At 46.4% G+C, this 19,612-nt stretch overlaps 2 protein-coding genes across 8 annotated transcripts in view; both read left to right on the top strand.

Moving 5' to 3' along the window:
- The window catches only part of LOC147033619 (uncharacterized), a 31,268-nt gene that overhangs the window by 7,297 nt on the left and 4,359 nt on the right, over positions 1–19,612 (top strand). The gene's annotated exons all lie outside the window — the stretch shown is intronic.
- LOC147033620 (uncharacterized) lies at positions 1,123–5,356 on the top strand. Its single transcript, XM_085857367.1, has one exon. The coding sequence runs from the start codon at positions 2,673–2,675 to the stop codon at positions 4,377–4,379; it is 1,707 nt and encodes a 568-aa protein (XP_085713493.1). The 5' UTR covers positions 1,123–2,672; the 3' UTR covers positions 4,380–5,356.

Genomic DNA, 19,612 nt, shown 5'->3' with positions numbered 1-19,612 from the left:
CAAGCATACAGCCCCAAAGCCCCACTGGAACGGCTTCAGAACAAGAATATTAAAGTGCTTGAGTGGCCCAGCCAAAGCCCAGACTTGAATCCCATTGAGAATCTGTGGAAAGATTTGAAAATTGCTGGCCACTGACGCTCCCCATCCAACTTGACAGAGATTGATCAAATCTGCAAGGTAGAATGGGAGAAAATCCCCAAATCCATATGTACAAAGCTGATACAGACATACCCAAGAAGACTCGAAGCTCTAATCGCTGTCAAAGTATTGACTTATACCAAGTATTGACTCGGGGGGGATTGAATACTTTTTGACGCAAGACATTTCAGCTTTTCATTTTTAATTTATTTGTAAAAAATTCTGAAAACATGTTTTCACTTTGTCATTATGGGGTATTTTGTGTCGATCGGTGACAATTTTTTTTTAACTTAATCCATTTTAAATCCAAGCTGTAACACAACAAAATGCGATGAAGTCAAGGGGTGTGAATACTTTCTGAAGTAGTCTAGGAGCCAGGCCACATTTAATTAGACGATTGAGCACAAAAGCTTCAGCGATTCTGAAAGCAAACGACCATCGGTGCTGACCCAGAAAAGCCAATTCTTAAGTTTTTCTCGGTCAGCCTAAGATCTTTGGCGCCCATTTGAAATGGTGCCAAATTTCACTTTTGTTTCGACTTTTGAGCACAAGTGTGATTTTAGGTATATGGAATCCTTATGCGGCCCTTTCTCGGAATCCGTAACTTTAGAATGCACTTAGGTCAGCCTAATGAGCTTAAGAATGCCACCACTTACCACTAATTATCACTTTAATTAGACTTTTGAGCACAAAAACGACACGTCGCAAATGAAAGTCGAGTGAATAACAATATAGAATATGTCACTTAAGAACGCAATCAGGTCAGCCTAAGTACATGAAGAATCAATTAAAGTGGGTAACGCTAACCAATGGTAACTTCACTGTAACTTTAACCAAAGTTGCTCGGTGCAACTCTATTGTTGAAAGCCCAGCAAAAAACGAAACTACTTCCCTTTTTTTTTTTTTACAACCGTGTAGTTTCCAACCTAAACCGAAACTAACCGTTGGTGGCGGCACCAAAACTTTTTAGGTCTGGTACATCGCTGAGATGGCAAGTTCTGCCGGAAGACACCTCTAATGAACATGTGTTTTTGTCGATTCTGGTGACTTCCGAGGGTGCAGCGCACTGCAGACTACGATTCTCTAGCCATCGACTCTCCAAATACTAATGGAATCAGACGAAGGAGGTGAGTACTTTGGTGTATTCATCGATATTGTACGTGATGACATTTGAATGGAAATTTCCAAATGCTCAGTTTCAGGCCGTTAGATGATGCATATTCATCGTCTTAAATTCATCTACAATGTGACACTTTTAGCTGATTAGACATTCGATGTATCGGTCCGCTATAGTACGCAAATTTGATAGAAATTAAGGCAGCGATGTCAACATTTTTCAGACGAGGAGATGATCTCATCACATGATCAGGAGACTGATCATTCGATTGAACAAGGGATGACAACCGCGCCCCTGGAAGTGGAAATTGATGCATCGGATGAGCATTTCTACGCCCTCAGTTATTCAGTTTAATGAGTTACTAATTCACATCAACTATCCTGTTCAAAATTTCCTGATTATAAAATTCCCCTCCCAGTTTCCAGTGATTAATATGATCTAAGCATGTCAACCTGACTATTTTCGCTCTTCCTGAAGTATTCATTCAACAAGCGACGACAAAACTAAGTTAACATTTAATGTACTGTATTTCCTTTTCAGTTGTGCACCCTGAAAAGATGACCAAGACAACGAGTTGTGTCATACACAGCGGAGGTACGGGAGCGCTACTACCAATGAAACCTCATATTTGGCAAGTAATAAAGACCGCAGCTGTAGCCAGGCAGGCTAAAAAAATTGTTTGATTCTTCAAAGTATTTCAAGATTATAAAATCAATCCCTGAAGAAGGAGATAACACTGCTTACCACGTGCAGTGTTATAAAAATTTCACTGCGGTTTCGGCAGTCAGTAGATGAATCAATATGTGCCCAATCAAAAACACTCAGGTCATCGTCGAGCGCGATTGCGAGTGGATCTGGTATTTTCCCACAGGAATGTCTATTTTGCGGCAAAAATAGCAAGGTTGAAATGCTTGGCGCATGTGAAACCCTGGAAGCCGGAGAGACCATCCAGAGGGCCACGATGGTCATTCAAGACGAGGACATTTCGAAGAAAATAGCCGGTGTGGATTTAGTAGCAACGGAAGTGAAGTATCATCATTCTTGTAAGAGCACATACCTAAAAAGAGCCGACAGAATCAATGTACACCGCACACCAGAGCGCGCCAAAATTGCACTCCATGAGACATTGAGTTACGTAGAAACGCACGTCATTCAAGGTAACCGTTCAGAATTACTGACGTCTATTTTCTGGAGGTATATTCAGTTTTGTGAGGAGGCAAACGAAACACCCGTCACAACTAGTCAGTATCTCGGTCAGTTACTATAGACTCACTTCAGTGGCAAACAAAAGTTGCATTCTCCCAGAGGCAAGAAGCTCGGTATAATCGTCTGCAATAGCCGATTGACAGACGAATCACTAAGAGTGGCATTTGACTCCAGGGATTCAGCTGAAGGTGCTATCGCGCAAACAGCCCTCATGTTGAGAAAACATTTGAAGGAAGTGCAACCAGATCATGCTTCAACTGACCAAGTCTCATCATTAAGTCTCGAAAAAGGGGACGCATCGCCACCGGACTTAGTGAGAACATTTTTCAGAATTCTTTTTGGTGGTCCAAATTCGGCTAAGCATAGCGAAGAAGTGCTGCGCCGTGCCGATTCTGTGAGTCAAGATGCCCTGTTCATTACTAGCAATGGTGCTATTCGACCCAGAAAGCATATCGCTCTGGGAATGGGAGTGAAGTCAATGACGGGTAGTAAAAAACATGTCACTCCGCTAAACAGGTTAGGTCATTGTATCATTTACCACTGTGCTGAGGAATTAGAGATTGAGATAGCACTGACTCACCAAGAGAGGATTCAAGCATGTCCAGAGGGAACCCGACAAAATGCAACTATGGGTCTCGCGTTTGATAATTTTGACGAAATCTGCTGCACTTTGTCGGGGGCAGATAGTCTACACGATACGATGGGAGTCCTTTACCAAATTTATGACACATCACAACTACTGGTTGACACTGAACCATCGAGAATGCCATCGTCTTTCTCTGGAAACATAAGAAAGAAGATAAAGTTCGATGTCCCAGAGACTGTCTTCACTCCCTACCGCAGAAAATCACAAATTATCCATTTCCCACCTGATGGTTCTGATAATGAGGGAACCATCAACCATATCGAAATCGGGCAGAGGAAGGATATACTATGGATGATGTGCCATGCACTGGAGATCGAAAACGTGCCACTCTGGGCAGGCTTCAATGCAAAGTATTACACGGACAACCTCCCGAAACAAATAATCCACTACATGCCAAATTTGAAAGCGCCACCCACAAGTTTGGACGTTGTCGCTGAGACACTCCGTATCGCACAAAAGTGTGCCAAGGAGTGTGACCAGACATATGCTGTCGTCACATACGATTTGGCAATTGCGAAACCAGCGATGCAGATACAGTCGATGAAGTCACCGACTTACGATGATGTGTTCATAATGTTCGGAGCATTTAATATTCAGATGTCATTCTTCAAAGCGATAGGGAAGTATGTCGCTGGATCTGGTGGTCCTGAACTTCTCACGGAATGTGAAGTCCTTGCTTCTGGCTCTCTCAATGGGTTTTTGTCTGGCACGCATTTCAACAGATGTGGACGGCTTCATCAGATCCTAGCCCTGGCTATGCAGATACTTCACTTCCGCTTGTTCCTGTCGACGTATGAATGTGATGAAGTTTCACAGGCATTTCAGAGATTGATATCCAGTGACGACGACAGTGTATGGGGGGAGATGAATGATCCACAGGTCAGCGCCCTTGTGAATGCATACACAGTGTACATGGACAACACTCGCAATGGTAAACATGGTGAAACCGCAAACTTCTGGCTATGTTACATTGATTACATCCAGGACTATCATTTACTCGATCGGGCCATTTGCACAAACAACATCGATCTATTCGTACTATCTCTCTCTCGAATAGTTGGACTGTTTTTTGTTACGAACCACGTGAACTACGCCCGGTGGATGACGAAATATGTAGCAAACTTGCGCAACATGGACGTAAGGTCAGGTCAGGTATGGGAGCATGTGCCAGAACAGCGCGTCGCTGCGTCCACTTTCCGACGGTACTCCAGGGGCCTCCGTCTGGCCATCCCCCAGGCAGATGCCAGGCCCATCCCCATCTCGTTGAGATGATGGTCAACCTGCTGCAACCACGAGGCACGTGGTTGGCCCACTGGCCTCCTCCACTCACGAGACTCCCCCGCTGAGAGAATCTGGTGAGCAGGATCAGCGTCAGGAAAACGAGCCACATGTCCATACAGCCGCAACTGATGCTCACAGACTATGCAGGTAAAAATCTCATCCGAGTCACTCTCAGCAACCGCTCGTTGGACACAAAATCCGACCAGCGATAGCCAAGAATTTAATTGATTCAGAGTTCAAGTCTCGCATCCATAGAGCAAGACTGGAAGTACCAAGGACCTGACGACTCGGACTTTCGTCCTCCCGCACAGGTACCGGTAGCGCCACACCCCATGATCCAGTGAATCCATGACTCCCCAGGCCCGACCCAGACGTCTATTGACCTCTGACTCACAGCCAGCAGAGACATGAATATCACTGATAAGGTAAGTGAATCTCTCCACGACCTCAACATCCTCACCACAAACAGACACAGACAGGACAGCAGCATCCAAGATGTCACCGAAAGCCTGGATCTTAGTTTTGACCCAAGAAACCCGTAATCCCAGCGGCTCCGACTCCTCATTCAGCACCTCGAGGGCCCCCAAAAGGATATCTAAAGTCTCCGCAAAATCAAGGTCCGAGATCTTGACATTCCCAAACGATGCACCGCTGCTTGATCTCTCCGACATCCTCCCTAAAATCCAGTCCATACAAGTGCTGAAAAGTGTGGGGGCCAGTGCACACCCCTGACGAACTCCAGTAACAACTGGAAATAAGTCAGAGATGGTACCACCACACTTCACAGTACTCTCAGTACCAGAGTAGAGTTCAGACATCAGATCGATCCGTTTTGGTGGCACCCCACGAAGACCAAGAATCCTCCAGAGGACATCCCGATTCACTGAATCGAATGCTTTACAGAGATCAACATCGGCTGCAAGCAGCCCCTGCCGAAACTCTCATCTGCGTTCGGTGAGGACACGAAGAGCAAGGATACGGTCAATCGTTGACCTCTTTGGTGTAAAGCCTGACTGCTCTGGACGCTGGTGCTCAAGCAGATGGTGGCGAACCCTATCAATAATTATCCGAGCAAAGACCTTGCCCGGCACTGAGAGCAGCGTCACCCCTCGGTAGTTGTTGCAGTCTTGGCGATCACCCTTCCCTTTCCAGAGAGGAACAACAAGGCCCCTCTTCTAATCAGTTGGGATGATGCCCGTGTTCCAAGCAGAGCACAAAACTGCATGCAACGACACGAGTGCAGCATTTCCACCAGCCTTGAGAAGTTCAGCATGGATGCCACAGATCCCTGGAGCTTTGCCCCGTTTCAACCGGTTCACCGCAGCCTGTGTTTCCACAACCGAAGGTGGGCCACAGTTGATTCGAGGGTCAGCAACAGGGATTGTAACACCCCTTGACGTCCAACTCGACAGCTGGGGGATCAGCCCGGTACAACCGTTCAAAGTAACCGGCCCAGCGGGCCTTCACTTCAGACTCCTCTGTCAAGAGCCTACCACTCTTGATGGACGTAAGTCATCCAGGAATTAGATCGATATTGGAGAATGGCGCTTTCACAGTAAGGGGAGGCACAAACCAGTTTTCAAGAGTACCAGTAGATCTAACCTTGGAGCAAACAGTTAATGCCGACGCTGCATCCAGGCTCATGGGCATATCAGCAGCTACCAACAACTACCCTGCCCGCCTACGATGGATGATTACCAAGGCACTGAGAGCAGCCATGGTAGCTACCCTCCATAACATAACAGATATGGCAGCAGCTGACAGTAGCACCACTGAGTTGCGACCAGCTCGAATGAAACGGGACAATGGTGACTTAAAGAAAGTCATCACGCAGATACAGCAAAGTTGTGACCCTTTCACTGACTGTCCCACTGATGGCCTGTACAATGTGTACACTGGCAAGGCAGCCAGTGAAGATGTCACAATATGCTTGCTATCTCTTCGGGACAAGGGAAATGGTATGTACGCTGCATTCAAGAACGACTGCATACAAAATCCTCTGCTCTTCCAGCAACCTATCAAGCGATTAAAACTACTCAACTTTGAAAGCGATGGCATCAAAAACAGATGGGCGGTCGATCGCAAGGTTGCCGAGCTGAAATGTACGCGTGATCTCATGGGTCGGCTTGTGATCCTCGCCAGCAAGCAGGAGATTGATCTGCAATATGTTCTTTCATTCCCTCTAACACCAGTCCCATTGTGTTTGTGCAGCACCGACGGTTCAATTATGAAAACTGACAAGAGCAAGCTCATTCACCACCTGGAAGAAAAAGTAACATCTGATGTACCATCCACAGTCGATGCATGTGTGATTGACGGTAATTTTCTATTGCACGCATTACCACCTAATCTACCAAGGACTTACGGAGGCCTTGCTCATAGCATCCTGATACAGGCTGCAGCCCTGAGTCAAGGTCGCATTGACATCTTATTCGATACATACGATACTCCATCAATCAAAGATGTGGAGAGGATAAACAGAGGTACCGCAGAAGGAACATACAACATTACAGGCCCTGAGCAAGCAAGAGCGAAACTCAAGGATGCTTTGAAGTCTACTTCGTTCAAGCACCAACTGCCCCTGTTCCTAGCACGTGAATGGGGAAAAGCTGAATATGGACCTATAATCGGTGAGCGCGACTTGTTCGTTGGCTTCAACGACAGATGTGTTCATATAGCCAGCCGAAATGGCCAAGTTGTGTAAGAAGACGTCGATTCGTTTAAGAGCAATCATCATGAGGCTGATACCCGTATCATTCTCCACATTGCTGCCATGTCAGCTCAAGGAATCACGGGTATTATCATAGTAAGAGCTTCTGATACAGACATCTGTGTAATCCTCCTGCATCATTGCCAAAAGTTTGCGGCAAAAATATGGTTGGATACAGAAACGGGGAAGAATCGGCGATACATCAATATATCGACCATAGCACATCAAATAGGACCAGAGATGTGTGCTGCACTTCCTGCCTTACACGCCTTTACCGGATGTGACTATAATTCAGAATTTGTAAGGATGGGGAAGATACGTCCTGCATCAAACGTGGAGAAAAGTGAACAATTCAAAGAAGCATTCTCGACTTTGTCCCGTGATGGTTGATGTAATGCATCTACTGTACAGGCGATCGAAGCGTTTACGTGTACCATGTACGGACACAAGACGGCCACATCTTTGAACCGGGTACGGTATCAAGCGTTCGAAAAGGCTTACAGTCCTTCAGTGAAGTCAACGAACCCATTCCACAGACTGAAAGGCATTGATGCCAGCAGCCTTCCACCCTGCAGAGCAGAGTTCCTGCTCCATCTTGAGCGATCAGCATTTGTTGCGAGGATGTGGTCTAGTGCTGACCAGGCCATAATACAGCAAGCTCCGGACAAAGGATGGGAGATTAAGGACAACAGGTACGAAATCGTCTGGTTCGAAGGTCCACAGCTCCCTGAGAAACTACAAATTGAAGATGACAGTCAGGATGAACAGACCGCTTCCAGTGAAGACGAAAATATTTCAGTTTCATCAGATGATGAAACAAATCATTATATAAAAATTATGTTGACAGGTTTTGGTATAACATCAAAATTAATTATTCCTCGGTCGTGTGGGAGTGCGTGAAAATATTGACAAAATTTGTCAATTTTCAAGTGAAAAATCGAAGTGATAATCAGTGCGAGTTACAGGGTGTTTCTCAAGCTCATCAGTTTGACTTGGTTGATGTTTTCGCAATGACCGTGTATTACTATCTATATACTACGACTGTGTTTTTAACCATGACGTTTGAGGTACTAACCAATAGTACTTTCATGATGGTCGCGCTTTACCGATAAAAGTTTCATCATACCAAGAAATTGCAACTAATGCAATAAGTTAAAGGTGATAAATGTCACCTTTTAATTGATTCTTAAGGTACTTAGGCTGACCTGATTGCGTTCTTAAGTGACATATTCTGTATTGTTATTCACTCGACTTTCATTTGCGACATGTTTCCTTTTTGTGCTCAAAAGTCTAATTAAAGTGGTAATTAGTGGCGTTCTTAAGCTCATTAGCCTGACCTAGTTGTTTATTATGACAGTATTTCTGGAATAACCATGACGATTGGAATATACAAATATAAGTTTCAGGTGTGGCTGAGCAACATTGATTAACTCTGCATTGGCCACAATTGGTTGGTGTTGATCACCTTTAATTGATTCTTAAGGTACTTAGGCTGACCAAATGTGTTCTTAAGTGATATATTCTGTCTTGTTATACATTCATCTTTCATTTGCAACATGTTTCGATGTTGTGCTCAAAAGTCTAATGAAAATGATAATTCATCCTAATTAGTGGCGTTCTTAAGCTCATTAGGCTGACCTGAGCGCATTCTTAAGCTACGGATTCCGAGAAAGGGCTGCATAACGATTCCATATACCTAAAATCACACTTGCGCTCAAAAGTCTAAACAAAAGTGAAACTTGGCACCATTTCAAATGGGTGCCAAAGGTCTTAGGCTGTCCTAGAAAAACTTAAGAATTGGCTTTTCTGGGTCAGCATTGATGGTCGTTTGCTTTCATATCGCTGAAGCTTTTGTGCTCAATAGTCGAATTAAATGTGGCCTGGCTCCTAGACTATACGGTGGGTTGCTTTAGAACCACCAACGCCAATCAGTTAACCACGAGTTCCAGTGTCCACCGTCTAATTTTGCCGTTTAACTAGAGGTCACGTGGTTTCCTGAACGGGGAGCGCGCACTCAGCAGAGCACCAATCTTATCTTGATTAGATCTTCATTAGGGCGGCCGAGCGTTTAACCGCTAGTGCGTGCCGACTATTACAGGTCAATTTGTGTGGTAATTACCTCCCAGTCTATCTAGGTTCGGACAATGCTAGATCAATGGAAGGAAAGGACAAGCATGGACAGGTTGGAACGTCAACAAAGGAATTTATTAATCAGGAAAAAATAAATAATAATCAATCAAAATAATCGGAAGCAAATAAACAATCAATCAGGCACTGATAGAAAAAGGGACAAAGAGCAGATGCTTATCTCTTTGCCTTAACAATTAAACACAAGACAAGGCGACCCAGCAGATCATTCAAGGGGGAAGAGAAATCCAGTCTCGCTCACCAAATAGAAGTCGGCGTACGTCAAATAAAAACGTCCTGAAATGTGTGAGCGTGCCTCGTCCGTTGCCAGCACCCAGCCTTGCCGTGCACCCACTCGCGAACAGACTTGAACGCCAATCAACGTCACATCGTCACCCCCAGGAACCAGGGACGCCAAGAATCAGGTACGCCAAGAGCAGGTCTCGAGCAGAACGAGCATTAACGGTCCGAGCATCACCCACTGCCAGGAGCCACCAGGAGCCACAACCGACGGACAGCTGTGAAGTGCTTTGGCGCTGTGAGAAGCTGTAAGGCGCTGAGGCAGTCACCAACTCACTGGCGCCGACTGACTGACTGGAACTGACTGAAATTCTCTCAAAGCTGTCAGAACCACAACCAGCTATCGTCAATTGACTGGTGGTCGACTGACTGGAAAAGCCGTCTGACTGACGCCGACTCACTGACACCAACTGACTGGTTGTCGACTGACCGGTAAAGCTATCTGACTGACGCCGACTCGCTGACGCCAACTGACTGGTTTAGAACGGACCTCTCGTCCTCTTTTTATTTTTTTTTTATTTTTTTTTAAACAGGTGGCCCGTCTGGGCGGGACCAGCCAAATCCACCCCGCCCCATTTGTGAATCGTTGCACGTGACAACCCGCCTGTCCCAAGACCATTCCTGGCCTACGACGCCATGCCTGTGGTGCTGGACGAATGGCAGAAAGCAGCCATTTGTCAGAATTACCGAACAAAAACGTGAAGTGCTCATAAAACGTCAACAACAATTATCACCTCAATGTTCAGCCCGATATGAAAAAGAGCCAGTTAGCGTCCATAGAGTTGCTGAATGGGATGTCAAACGTCGATGGAAAAAGGTGGGTGTCGAGCCTCAGTTGGGCTAACGGCGATCTCATGTGCATGAGTGTCTGTCGTAAAGAAAAAAAGGAGCTTTCCCTGAGAGAGGGAATCTATTCTTTACCCTTCTCAACGCATCACATTTAGAATCCCACCAGACATGGGGATAGGTCTATCCTGAACATGCATTAAGGGAAATAACTATCTGAGGACCTGGATGTTTGTATGCATTCATCGGATCAGATTCTGAAATCCGTAAATATATATTGTTACGGGCTGGGTGATAAGACAACGGGGGGCGGGGGGGGGAGCTATCTCGGCTCCCACCAGACTCCCTGGAATTGTAGGGCGCCACACACGGATAATTGCGTGACGCGGCGAGTCGCTTAACTGACCGTGGACGCCAATAACTCAACCACGTGACTTAGGGTCCTACGTCTAGTTAATCTGGTTACCTAAAAATAATCACGTGATTTAATTACCGGGGAACATGCCCTCGGTACGCCTTGTCCGAACCGGATCACTCTACCGGACCGGATCACTTTACCGGATCGGATGCAGCCGAGCGACACTGTCAAGGACGAACCGGCTAAAAGGAAAGGATCATTGGGTATAAAGTCCAGGCTAATCTTGGATTCGGACCATGCTGAATGAAGGAAAAGACAAAAACGAGCAGGGAACATTTCGAATAATAATTTATTTACAATGGGGCGAGGAAAAGTATGTGGTCCAATCAATGGATTTATTGGGGTGTGCAAGCAGAGATTGGGAAGAAAGGTGCGGTGCGGCAATAAACAAGCAACTTATGAAAGCAGACGCAGAGCAGACCGAACCCACAAATAATAAGTCTTCTGCGGGCTTACTTATATATACAGGCACCAGGACACACACACACACACAAACACACACAAACAGACACAAACACAACCCGATGAAGGGGAATTCAAGCAAGACAGGAGAAGAATTGAGGCTACGGTCTCTCGGTACCTTTGCACGCTTGCCCGAACGCACCAGCCCGAACGCGTTTGAGGGGAATGCTCCATGGTGCAGTACCCCCCTGACAGCTGGCGTGTCGTCTCTTGCTTCGGGCAGCTCGTGTCGAGACCGTGGGCGTAAAGGAGGGGCTTGAGTTTGGAGGGTGGAGTGCAGAGCGAGTGTACGGAGTGGTAGGCGGGACCAGGTGGGTGGGTAGAGTCAACCTCATGTGGGCGGAGAAGAGGAGGAGTCCAGCAATGACGACAGAAGGCAGAGTCGAGGTGATGACGACAGAAGGCGGAGTCAAAGTCCAGCTTGAGCGGGAGAGGCAGGGGGGGAGAGAGAGAGAGAGAGAGACAGAGACAGAGACAGAGACTGAGACTCCACTCGGACCTTTATAGGCCTGAGTGGGCCACCCCGAAGCGTGTATATATTTATAGTGTGGGGCCACCCCGAAGCTTTGTGTTGTCACCCGAATCGGGTGCTCTGATTGGCCCCGACCCCCTGCGCGGCCTGGCCGCGATGGCCGGAAACTGCAACATTCCATTTCCGGCAAGATGACCGCACGCCACAAATAAGTCTTGCTCCGACCTCACGACATGATATGAATCGCCCACCGAACTCCGCACCATGAATCGCCTTGCACGAACCCCCGGGCCATGCCATGATGACCGGCCGAGAGTGACGTCGGTCTTGTATGCCTGCTCCGTGTGCGCCGCATGGCCCGGGCTGTGCCGCATACCTCCACCCGATCACGGCTTTGCTGGCCGTGGAGGCGGGGGGACATTTGCCGTCCGTGGGGAACATCCACGGCCGCCAGCGAGGACCGAAGGTACGATGTTATAGTGAACCCATGCACAGACAGTAAGATGTGTCCAATAAGGTGTCACGAGATAAGCGCTGGTCTGCCTTCGAGCACATTCCGTACAGTGTACATAGATCCGCGATTACGCACATGGCCAGCGTTCGTGTTCGCCTGATTCTGCTATCGTGTGCATGGGGCGAAACCCGATTGATGTAATTAGTCTAAAAATGGGTTGAAAGGAACGTGCCGCTTGCACCTTGCACACTCGCATCCTGCACAACGTGGCGTGGGGTTGCCTATTATCGGCCTCGGTATGCGTTCTGTGCAGCGTGGGCGTCGTGCTGGGTGTGTTTCCTGTGTTGTGAAAAACACCATCCGTGCAGCCTTTTTAAGGGATATTATTTTGTACTAGCCAAACCCGTGCTCTGCGCGAAGTTTCGAAAGTGAGGGTTCGTTAGGACATCAATATATCCAGTGTTCACAATGTGGTTTATCGAATTTCTTTATATACAATGTTTCTTGTTACATTTTTTCATGTCAAATTCACCTTCTGAGGGTAGTCAGCATGTGCAGAAGAGGGTTTCACATTGCAGATGCTGTTTTCTCGGAGTGGCATGACGCCTCTCAGCGGTGACGGTCTGTCGACGACAGACGTAATGACATCAGCGAATGACCGATGATGTCATGACGTCATTACGCCTCTTAGCGATGACGTCACACATCACCATGTAAACAAATGTAAAACGTAGAAAATCGCCGAAAATTCCCAAACCTGTCCGTCTGGCGCGATCTCACATAGCCCATGCTGTTCATTAGACCACAGACCATCCGCATGCCGAAAGTGGCGACAATCCTTCCAGCAGTTACGGAGGAGATACGTCAAATTACGCGCAGACGTTAACAGAAATAATATATAGGATGTCTTTTCAATGCAACCAGCCATCTTCCCCAGATCATCAGAAGCTTGAGTCGACAATCTCGAGCTGCCGAGCATACTGTATAACTTGCCGCAAACGTTGGGTTGAGGGATCGCTTGAGGATGGGAGCTCTGTGCTGTCGATGCTCATGTGGTGTTCGAGTGCCCCTTTCTAAGGTGCTCTTTCTTCCGTCTCCTCGGTACGTGTTCCATGCAGTGTGGGCGCCGTGCTGAGTGTGTTTCCTGTCCATTGGGTGGAAATTACTGCTGCGCGTGCGTTTGGCAGGCTGTGTATTCTATGGAGGGGTGGGGGTGTAATGCCTGCTTAGCCTTTGCTGAGGACCCATCTCACAGCGAAGGGCGCACGTGGCTCAGATTTACCTCAGGAATAATCAAAAAAGAAGAGTAGGAATGAAGTTAGAAATGAAATGAAGAAGAAATGATGTAAGCAAATCTAGCTATGAGATCCTTGCACGCAAGCCCCTGTTGTCCTGGTAGACAAAAGGGAAGGGACTATCTACACATATATTAATGGAATAACTGTCTTGGGGCCACTATCTGTTGGATGCATGCGGTTCCGGGAACCGCAACTATATATATATATATATATATATATATATATATATATATATATATATATATATATATATATATATATATATATATATATATATATATATATATATATATATATATATATATATATATATACATATATATATATATAAATGGGAGAAGAAGTATTTGAATCACTGCCGATTTTGCAGGTTTTCCCACTTACAAAGCACGTAGAGGTCTGTAATTTTTATCATAGGTACACTTCAACTGTGAAAGACGGAATCTAAAACAAAAATCCTGAATATCACATTGTATGATTTTTAAATAATTAATTTGCATTTTATTGCATGAAATAAGTATTTGATACATCAGAAAAACAGAACTTAATATTTGGTACAGAAACCTTTGTTTGCAATTACAGAGATCAGACGTTTCCTGTAGTTCTTAACCAGGTTTGCACAGACTGCAGCAGGGATTTTGGCCCACTCCTCCATACAGATCTTTTCCAGATCCTTCAGGTTTTGGGCTGTCGCTGGGCAACACAGACTTTCAGCTCCCTCCAAATATTTTCTATTGGGTTCAGGTCTGGAGACTGGCTGGGCCACTCCAGGACCTTGAGATGCTTCTTACGGAGCCACTCCTTAGTTGCCCTGGCTGTGTGTTTTGGGTCGTTGTCATGCTGGAAGACCCAGCCATGCCCCATCTTCAATGCTCTTGTTGAGGGAAGGAGGTTGTTGGCCAAGATCTCACAATACATGACCCCAACCATCCTCCCCTCAATACGGTGCAGTCGTCCTGTACCCTTTGCAGAAAAGCATGCCCAAAGAATGATGTTTCCACCTCCATGCTTCACGGTTGGGATGGTGTTCTTGGGGTTGTACTCATCCTTCTTCTTCCTCCAAACACGGCGAGTGGAGTTTAAACCAAAAAGCTCTATTTTGGTCTCATCAGACCACATGACCTTCTCCCATTCCTCCTCTGGATCATCCAGATGGTCATTGGCAAACTTCAGACGGGCCTGGACATGCGCTGGCTTGAGCAGAGGGACCTTGCGTGTGCTGCAGGATTTTAATCCATGACGGCGGAGTGTGTTACTTATGGTTTTCTTTGATACTGTGGTCCCAGCTCTCTTCAGGTCATTGACCAGGTCCTGCCGTGTAGTTCTGGGCTGATCCCTCACCTTTCTCATGATCATTGAGGCTCCACGAGGTGAGATCTTGCATGGAGCCCCAGACCGAGTGACATTGACTGTTATCTTGAACTTCTTCCATTTTCTAATAATTGTGCCAACAGTTGTTGCCTTCTCACCAAGCTGCTTGCCTATTGTCCTGCAGCCCATCCCAGCCTTGTGCAAGTCTACAATTTTGTCCCTGATGTCCTTAGACAGCTCTCTAGTCTTGCCCATTGTGGAGAGGTTGGAGTCTGATTGAGTGAGTGTGGACAGCTGTCTTTTATGCAGATAACGAGTTCAAACAGGTGCAATTAATACAGGTAATGAGTGGAGAATAGGAGGGCTTCTTAAAGACAAAACTAACAGGTCTGTGAGAGCCGGAACTCTTACTGGTTGGTACGTGATCAAATACTTATTTCATGCAATAAAATGCAAATTAATTATTTAAAAATCATACAATCTGATTTTCAGGATTTTAGTTTTAGATTCCGTCTTTCACAGTTGAAGTGTACCTATGATAAAAAATTACAGACCTCTACGTGCTTTGTAAGTGGGAAAACCTGCAAAATCGGCAGTGTATCAAATACTTGTTCTCCCCACTGTAACCATGTTATGTGACAGTTGCATTTTGTAATTAGTTTCAAATTTAATTATTTTGTGTACACATGTATCTTTACAATTAAATTCTAGCTTCAGTTTACCAAAAAACGTCATGTACTCATTTTAATTCGTGAAAAATGCCATACCTGGGGTTTTGGCAAAATATGTACATACTGCATATACTGTATATGAGCTGAAAGGGAATATTTATGGTATTTACGTGGACTTTGTGTTGAATTTTTTTCTGACGGTGAGTTGCTATCAATAATACTTACGGAAGCGGAAATTGCGTAAAATGGTAAAAATGGTGGATCCATTTCGATGTTAGTATTCAATTTGGAAATTGTTTCTAGCGTCATTGAGTTCCTGATGATCCATGGCTATCTGTAGTATTTCCTGAAGCGAAAATTGCGTAAATCCTCAATAAATAAATGAAAACTTATTTTGTTCGAAATATATATTGTTTTTTAAATTACCGTTGATCTCAAAAAGATACTGTTACGTTTCTCGGAACCATATGCATACAACATACAGTTGTCCCGAGTCAGTTATTCCATTAATAAACGTGTAGTTGGATCCCTTCCTTGTGTTTAGTGGGAAGACAAGGGAGTGCGTTGTGATGGGCTATAGTTAGGATTAATAAATCATTTTCCCCTTTTATTTTATTCCCTCCTTTTTCTGAGATAAATTCATCTCGCTTGCTACCCTCATTTCACTGGCCACAGCGTTCCACCGTCTACCCGCTGTGTCCGGAGTCTCGTTTTCTGAGGCAAAATCGTTCGCTATGGAAGCTGCACCACCATCCACCTTCCCAAACCCAGGCACACACGGCGTGGGCAGGCCAAAGCAGCATCTGGCTGAAACACCGCCCCGAAAGGCGGACCACATGAAGGGCCGGTCCAATCGGGATGCTCGGATCGGACAGTGACGTCGGTTTCGCCATGGCTCCTCCCCGAGCTCTGGGATCTATAAAGTACGGAGCAATTCTCAGAGGAAGGGGTTGTTGTAGATCGAAAGGAAGAAGTCGGAGGTTGTTGGTAGATTGAAAGTAAGAAGTCGGTTGTTGTAGATCGAAAGTAAGAAGTCGGGGGTTGTTGGTAGATTGAAAGTAAGAAGTTGGTTGTTGTTGATTGAAAGGAAGAAGTCGGTGGGAGTTGGTTGAAAGAAGGTCAAAGGCGTGAGAAGTCGGTTGGAAAGTGGAGAATTGAAGGAGTTGTTGTGAAAGTGTTCCTGCGGCTTGGCTCTGCCTACGTCTCGCCTTGACGGCCCGCCTTCTGTACTGGTCCCCGCCGACACGACCTCAACCAAGTCTCTTACCTGGTTCTGTCTACAGCTCCATTCTCGGCCTTGGACTCTGCTCTTCTCCACTCGGGCTCCTGCTACAGACACGATTACCACTCGTGCGGCTGTGGACTGAGATACACAACTTTTGCTGGGTGCTGCACCACGGAGCATCCCTCCCCGAAACGCTCAGGTACCGATAAACTGTAACCTCAACTCCCTCCCTCCCTGGCTGCAAAAGTCCCTTTCACTGCTGGGTTTACTTTGTCTGAGTGTGTATCTGAGAGTATTGGCACCTGTCCGTTAAGTAAGCCTGCATAAGATATTTTATTGTTGTGATTGTTGCTTTTATTAATCTCGTGTCAAGTCTGCACTGTGTCTGCTTTTGTAAGTTGCTTGTATAAATGTCGCACCTCACACCTCTCTCATCTTTCCCCGCATTACATCCTCAATAAACCTTTTGTTGTGCCACATGCTTTTCTTCGCTTATTGTAAATAAATAATAATTGTAGAAATGTTCCCAGCTTGCCTTTGTCTTTTCCTCCATTAGTCCAGCATGGTTCGGATCTAAGTTTAGCCAGGTCTTTATTCCCAACAATCCGTTCCTTCTAGCCGGTACGTCCTTGGCAGTGCCGCTCAGCTGCATCCGATCCGGAAAGGTGATCCGTAGTTGGTCGAGTGATCCGGTTCGGACAAGGAGTACCGAGGGCGTGGTTCCCCGGTGGTTAAACCGTGTGGATAATTAGGTAACCTGATTCGAGACAGGAGGACCCTAGGTCACGCGCTTGAGTTATTGGCGTCCACGGTCGGTGAAGCGACCCGCCGCGTCACGGAATTATCCGTGAGCAACGGCCTACAATTCCGGGGAGTCTGTTGGGAATCGAGGTAGCTTTCCCCCCACCTAGTGGTCTTCTCACCCGACCCCCCCGGCCCGCAACAATACGGAACATGTTAAAATTGAATGAGATCAGCTTGCACTGACCAGACCGGCCTGGTTTTGAGTACTGTAATACATCTTTGTGCAGGAGTCTAAGGCAGCTCATGTTGGTGTGAGTAGGGAATGAATGAATTAATTAAAGGGTGGAAGAGATGCGTGTGTTGGATTATTATAAAATGAAAAATTACCTTTCATGTGAGTTCCTGTTGCGGGTGAGGTTTCTTTGACTGATAGAACCTGACAGATTTCTTGATTTTGACATGAACTTAACACGACTAAGCAAGTTGAGGATGGCACACTGTCACAGCTGAACTGCATGTATTGTATTGTTGCAGACTCAGGGTTCGAGGCTCGCAACGAGGGGAAGCGCTCAGGTTCCTCTTGAATGACCGGTCCTGAGGCTGCCGGGCACAGATAACTCTGTGCACAAACAGATTGCAAGGCAACCGTGAAGCTGATTGGCACGGCCAATCCGGGCAGGGTTACACTACTTCACGTGATACCTTACCTGTGGACGGACGGCCAATTTGGGTCACGTGCCCTTGATGCATATTTGCATTAAACTTACTGTATCAGGTGTAGCCGAGCGGAGCTGCCAAGTTCACACCGACTAATAACAGATTGTTGGGGTAGAACTTCCTGGCTAAACTAGCTTGCAGACCATGCTGGACCAATGAAGGAAAAGATGAAAACGAGCTCGGTATATTTATAACAAGCAATTTATTTCCACAGCAAATGCGAGGAAAATGATGTGGCACAGTAATTGGTCTCATCATAAATGTACAACAAGTGCTATGTTGTTATGTACAACAAGGGAAAGGAAGGAATTTGTTGGTGCGGCAAAAGAAAATACAGTTATGTATAAAAGAAGACAGTGCAGAGTTAACCCGATGTAAACTTCTTCAAAACTGCTTGCTACACCGTTTACAGGCGTGCGCACACACACACACACACACACACACACACACACACACACACCCGAGGAAATTAGAGTTAGCCGAGAAAGAGGAGAGCGGTTGAGGTGTAGGCGATCTTGTTGTACCTGGAAGGATACGCAATCCAATCACTTAGGAAGGGGGGGGGGAGGAAAGAAAACTGGAGTGTCTACAGTGCATGCACGTGAAGTGCAAAAATGTAGTGCAGTGTGATGCAAGACGAAGGTGTGAAAGGTGCAAATCGGTAATGCTCTTTTTGTGAACAAGGCACAGATTGAGAAAACATGCGTGAGGAAAAGCTTAACGGGACATGTGAGAAAGTCTGTAAATGTTCTGTTAATGATAATGGAACACCATAAAAGCCGAGCACTGGTGACCCGGCAATGACCCTGCCAATGCTCGCTCCCCCCCTCCCCCCCCCCCCCCCGCGGCACTCAGCTTGGCAAAGGCTCTGGCCGAAGGAGACTGGACTAAAGAGAGAGCCTGGACGAAAGAGAGCGACTGAGCCTAATTTGCTCTCTTGTATTGAGCCTGGATGAGAGAGGAGCCAAAAAGCAGATCAGGAGACCTGGTAAGTGTTTCCGACCTCCCCCATTGGTGCATAGTCATCATCCCGCGCTGTAGCCACGCCCCTCCAGACTCCAGAGTCGAACATAACCTCAGTTGCCTCCCGAGCTTGGCCACGCGACACAGCTCTGCAATTAACATTGGCTGAGGGTTTTTGTGAGTGCTCTCCTGCCCTGAACGTGCACTGAACCCCATTCAAGCGTTGTTAGCTTGCGGAACACTACCCAGACGTCATCAAACGAACCCCACCGCAACTTTGCGCCTCGCGTTACATGCCAAAGTTATCTGGCTTGTAATGTCCTTCATTCCTTCGGCACCCTCAGTGACTGTGGTGAGCGTCCAGGGAGGTAAATTGGTTGGGGTGATTTGTGGTGGTGGCTGTGAGGTAGAGGAAGCACTGTTGCATTTGTGGTGAAGGCGTTGAAACATTGGGAGTGGTTGAAATGATTGTCGTGAGGAGAGTGAAGTGGTTGGTCACGGTTGTGGCATTTGTGGTTAAGAGGTCAGACATAGGTTGTTGTGGGGAATTTTAGAAATTCTAGACA

The sequence above is a fragment of the Eptatretus burgeri genome, chromosome 2 (assembly GCF_056783735.1).
Source record: "Eptatretus burgeri isolate ZD-2024b chromosome 2, Ebu_testis_v1, whole genome shotgun sequence".
Classification (NCBI taxonomy): domain Eukaryota; kingdom Metazoa; phylum Chordata; class Myxini; order Myxiniformes; family Myxinidae; genus Eptatretus; species Eptatretus burgeri.
Note: the sequence above shows the minus strand (reverse complement) of the source record. Positions and strands in the feature narration are given on the sequence as shown.

What these genes read in the sequence shown, in the direction of transcription:
- LOC147033620 (XM_085857367.1), top strand. Translation starts at nt 2,673, where the DNA reads ATGTTGAGAAAACATTTGAAGGAAGTGCAACCAGATCATGCTTCAACT.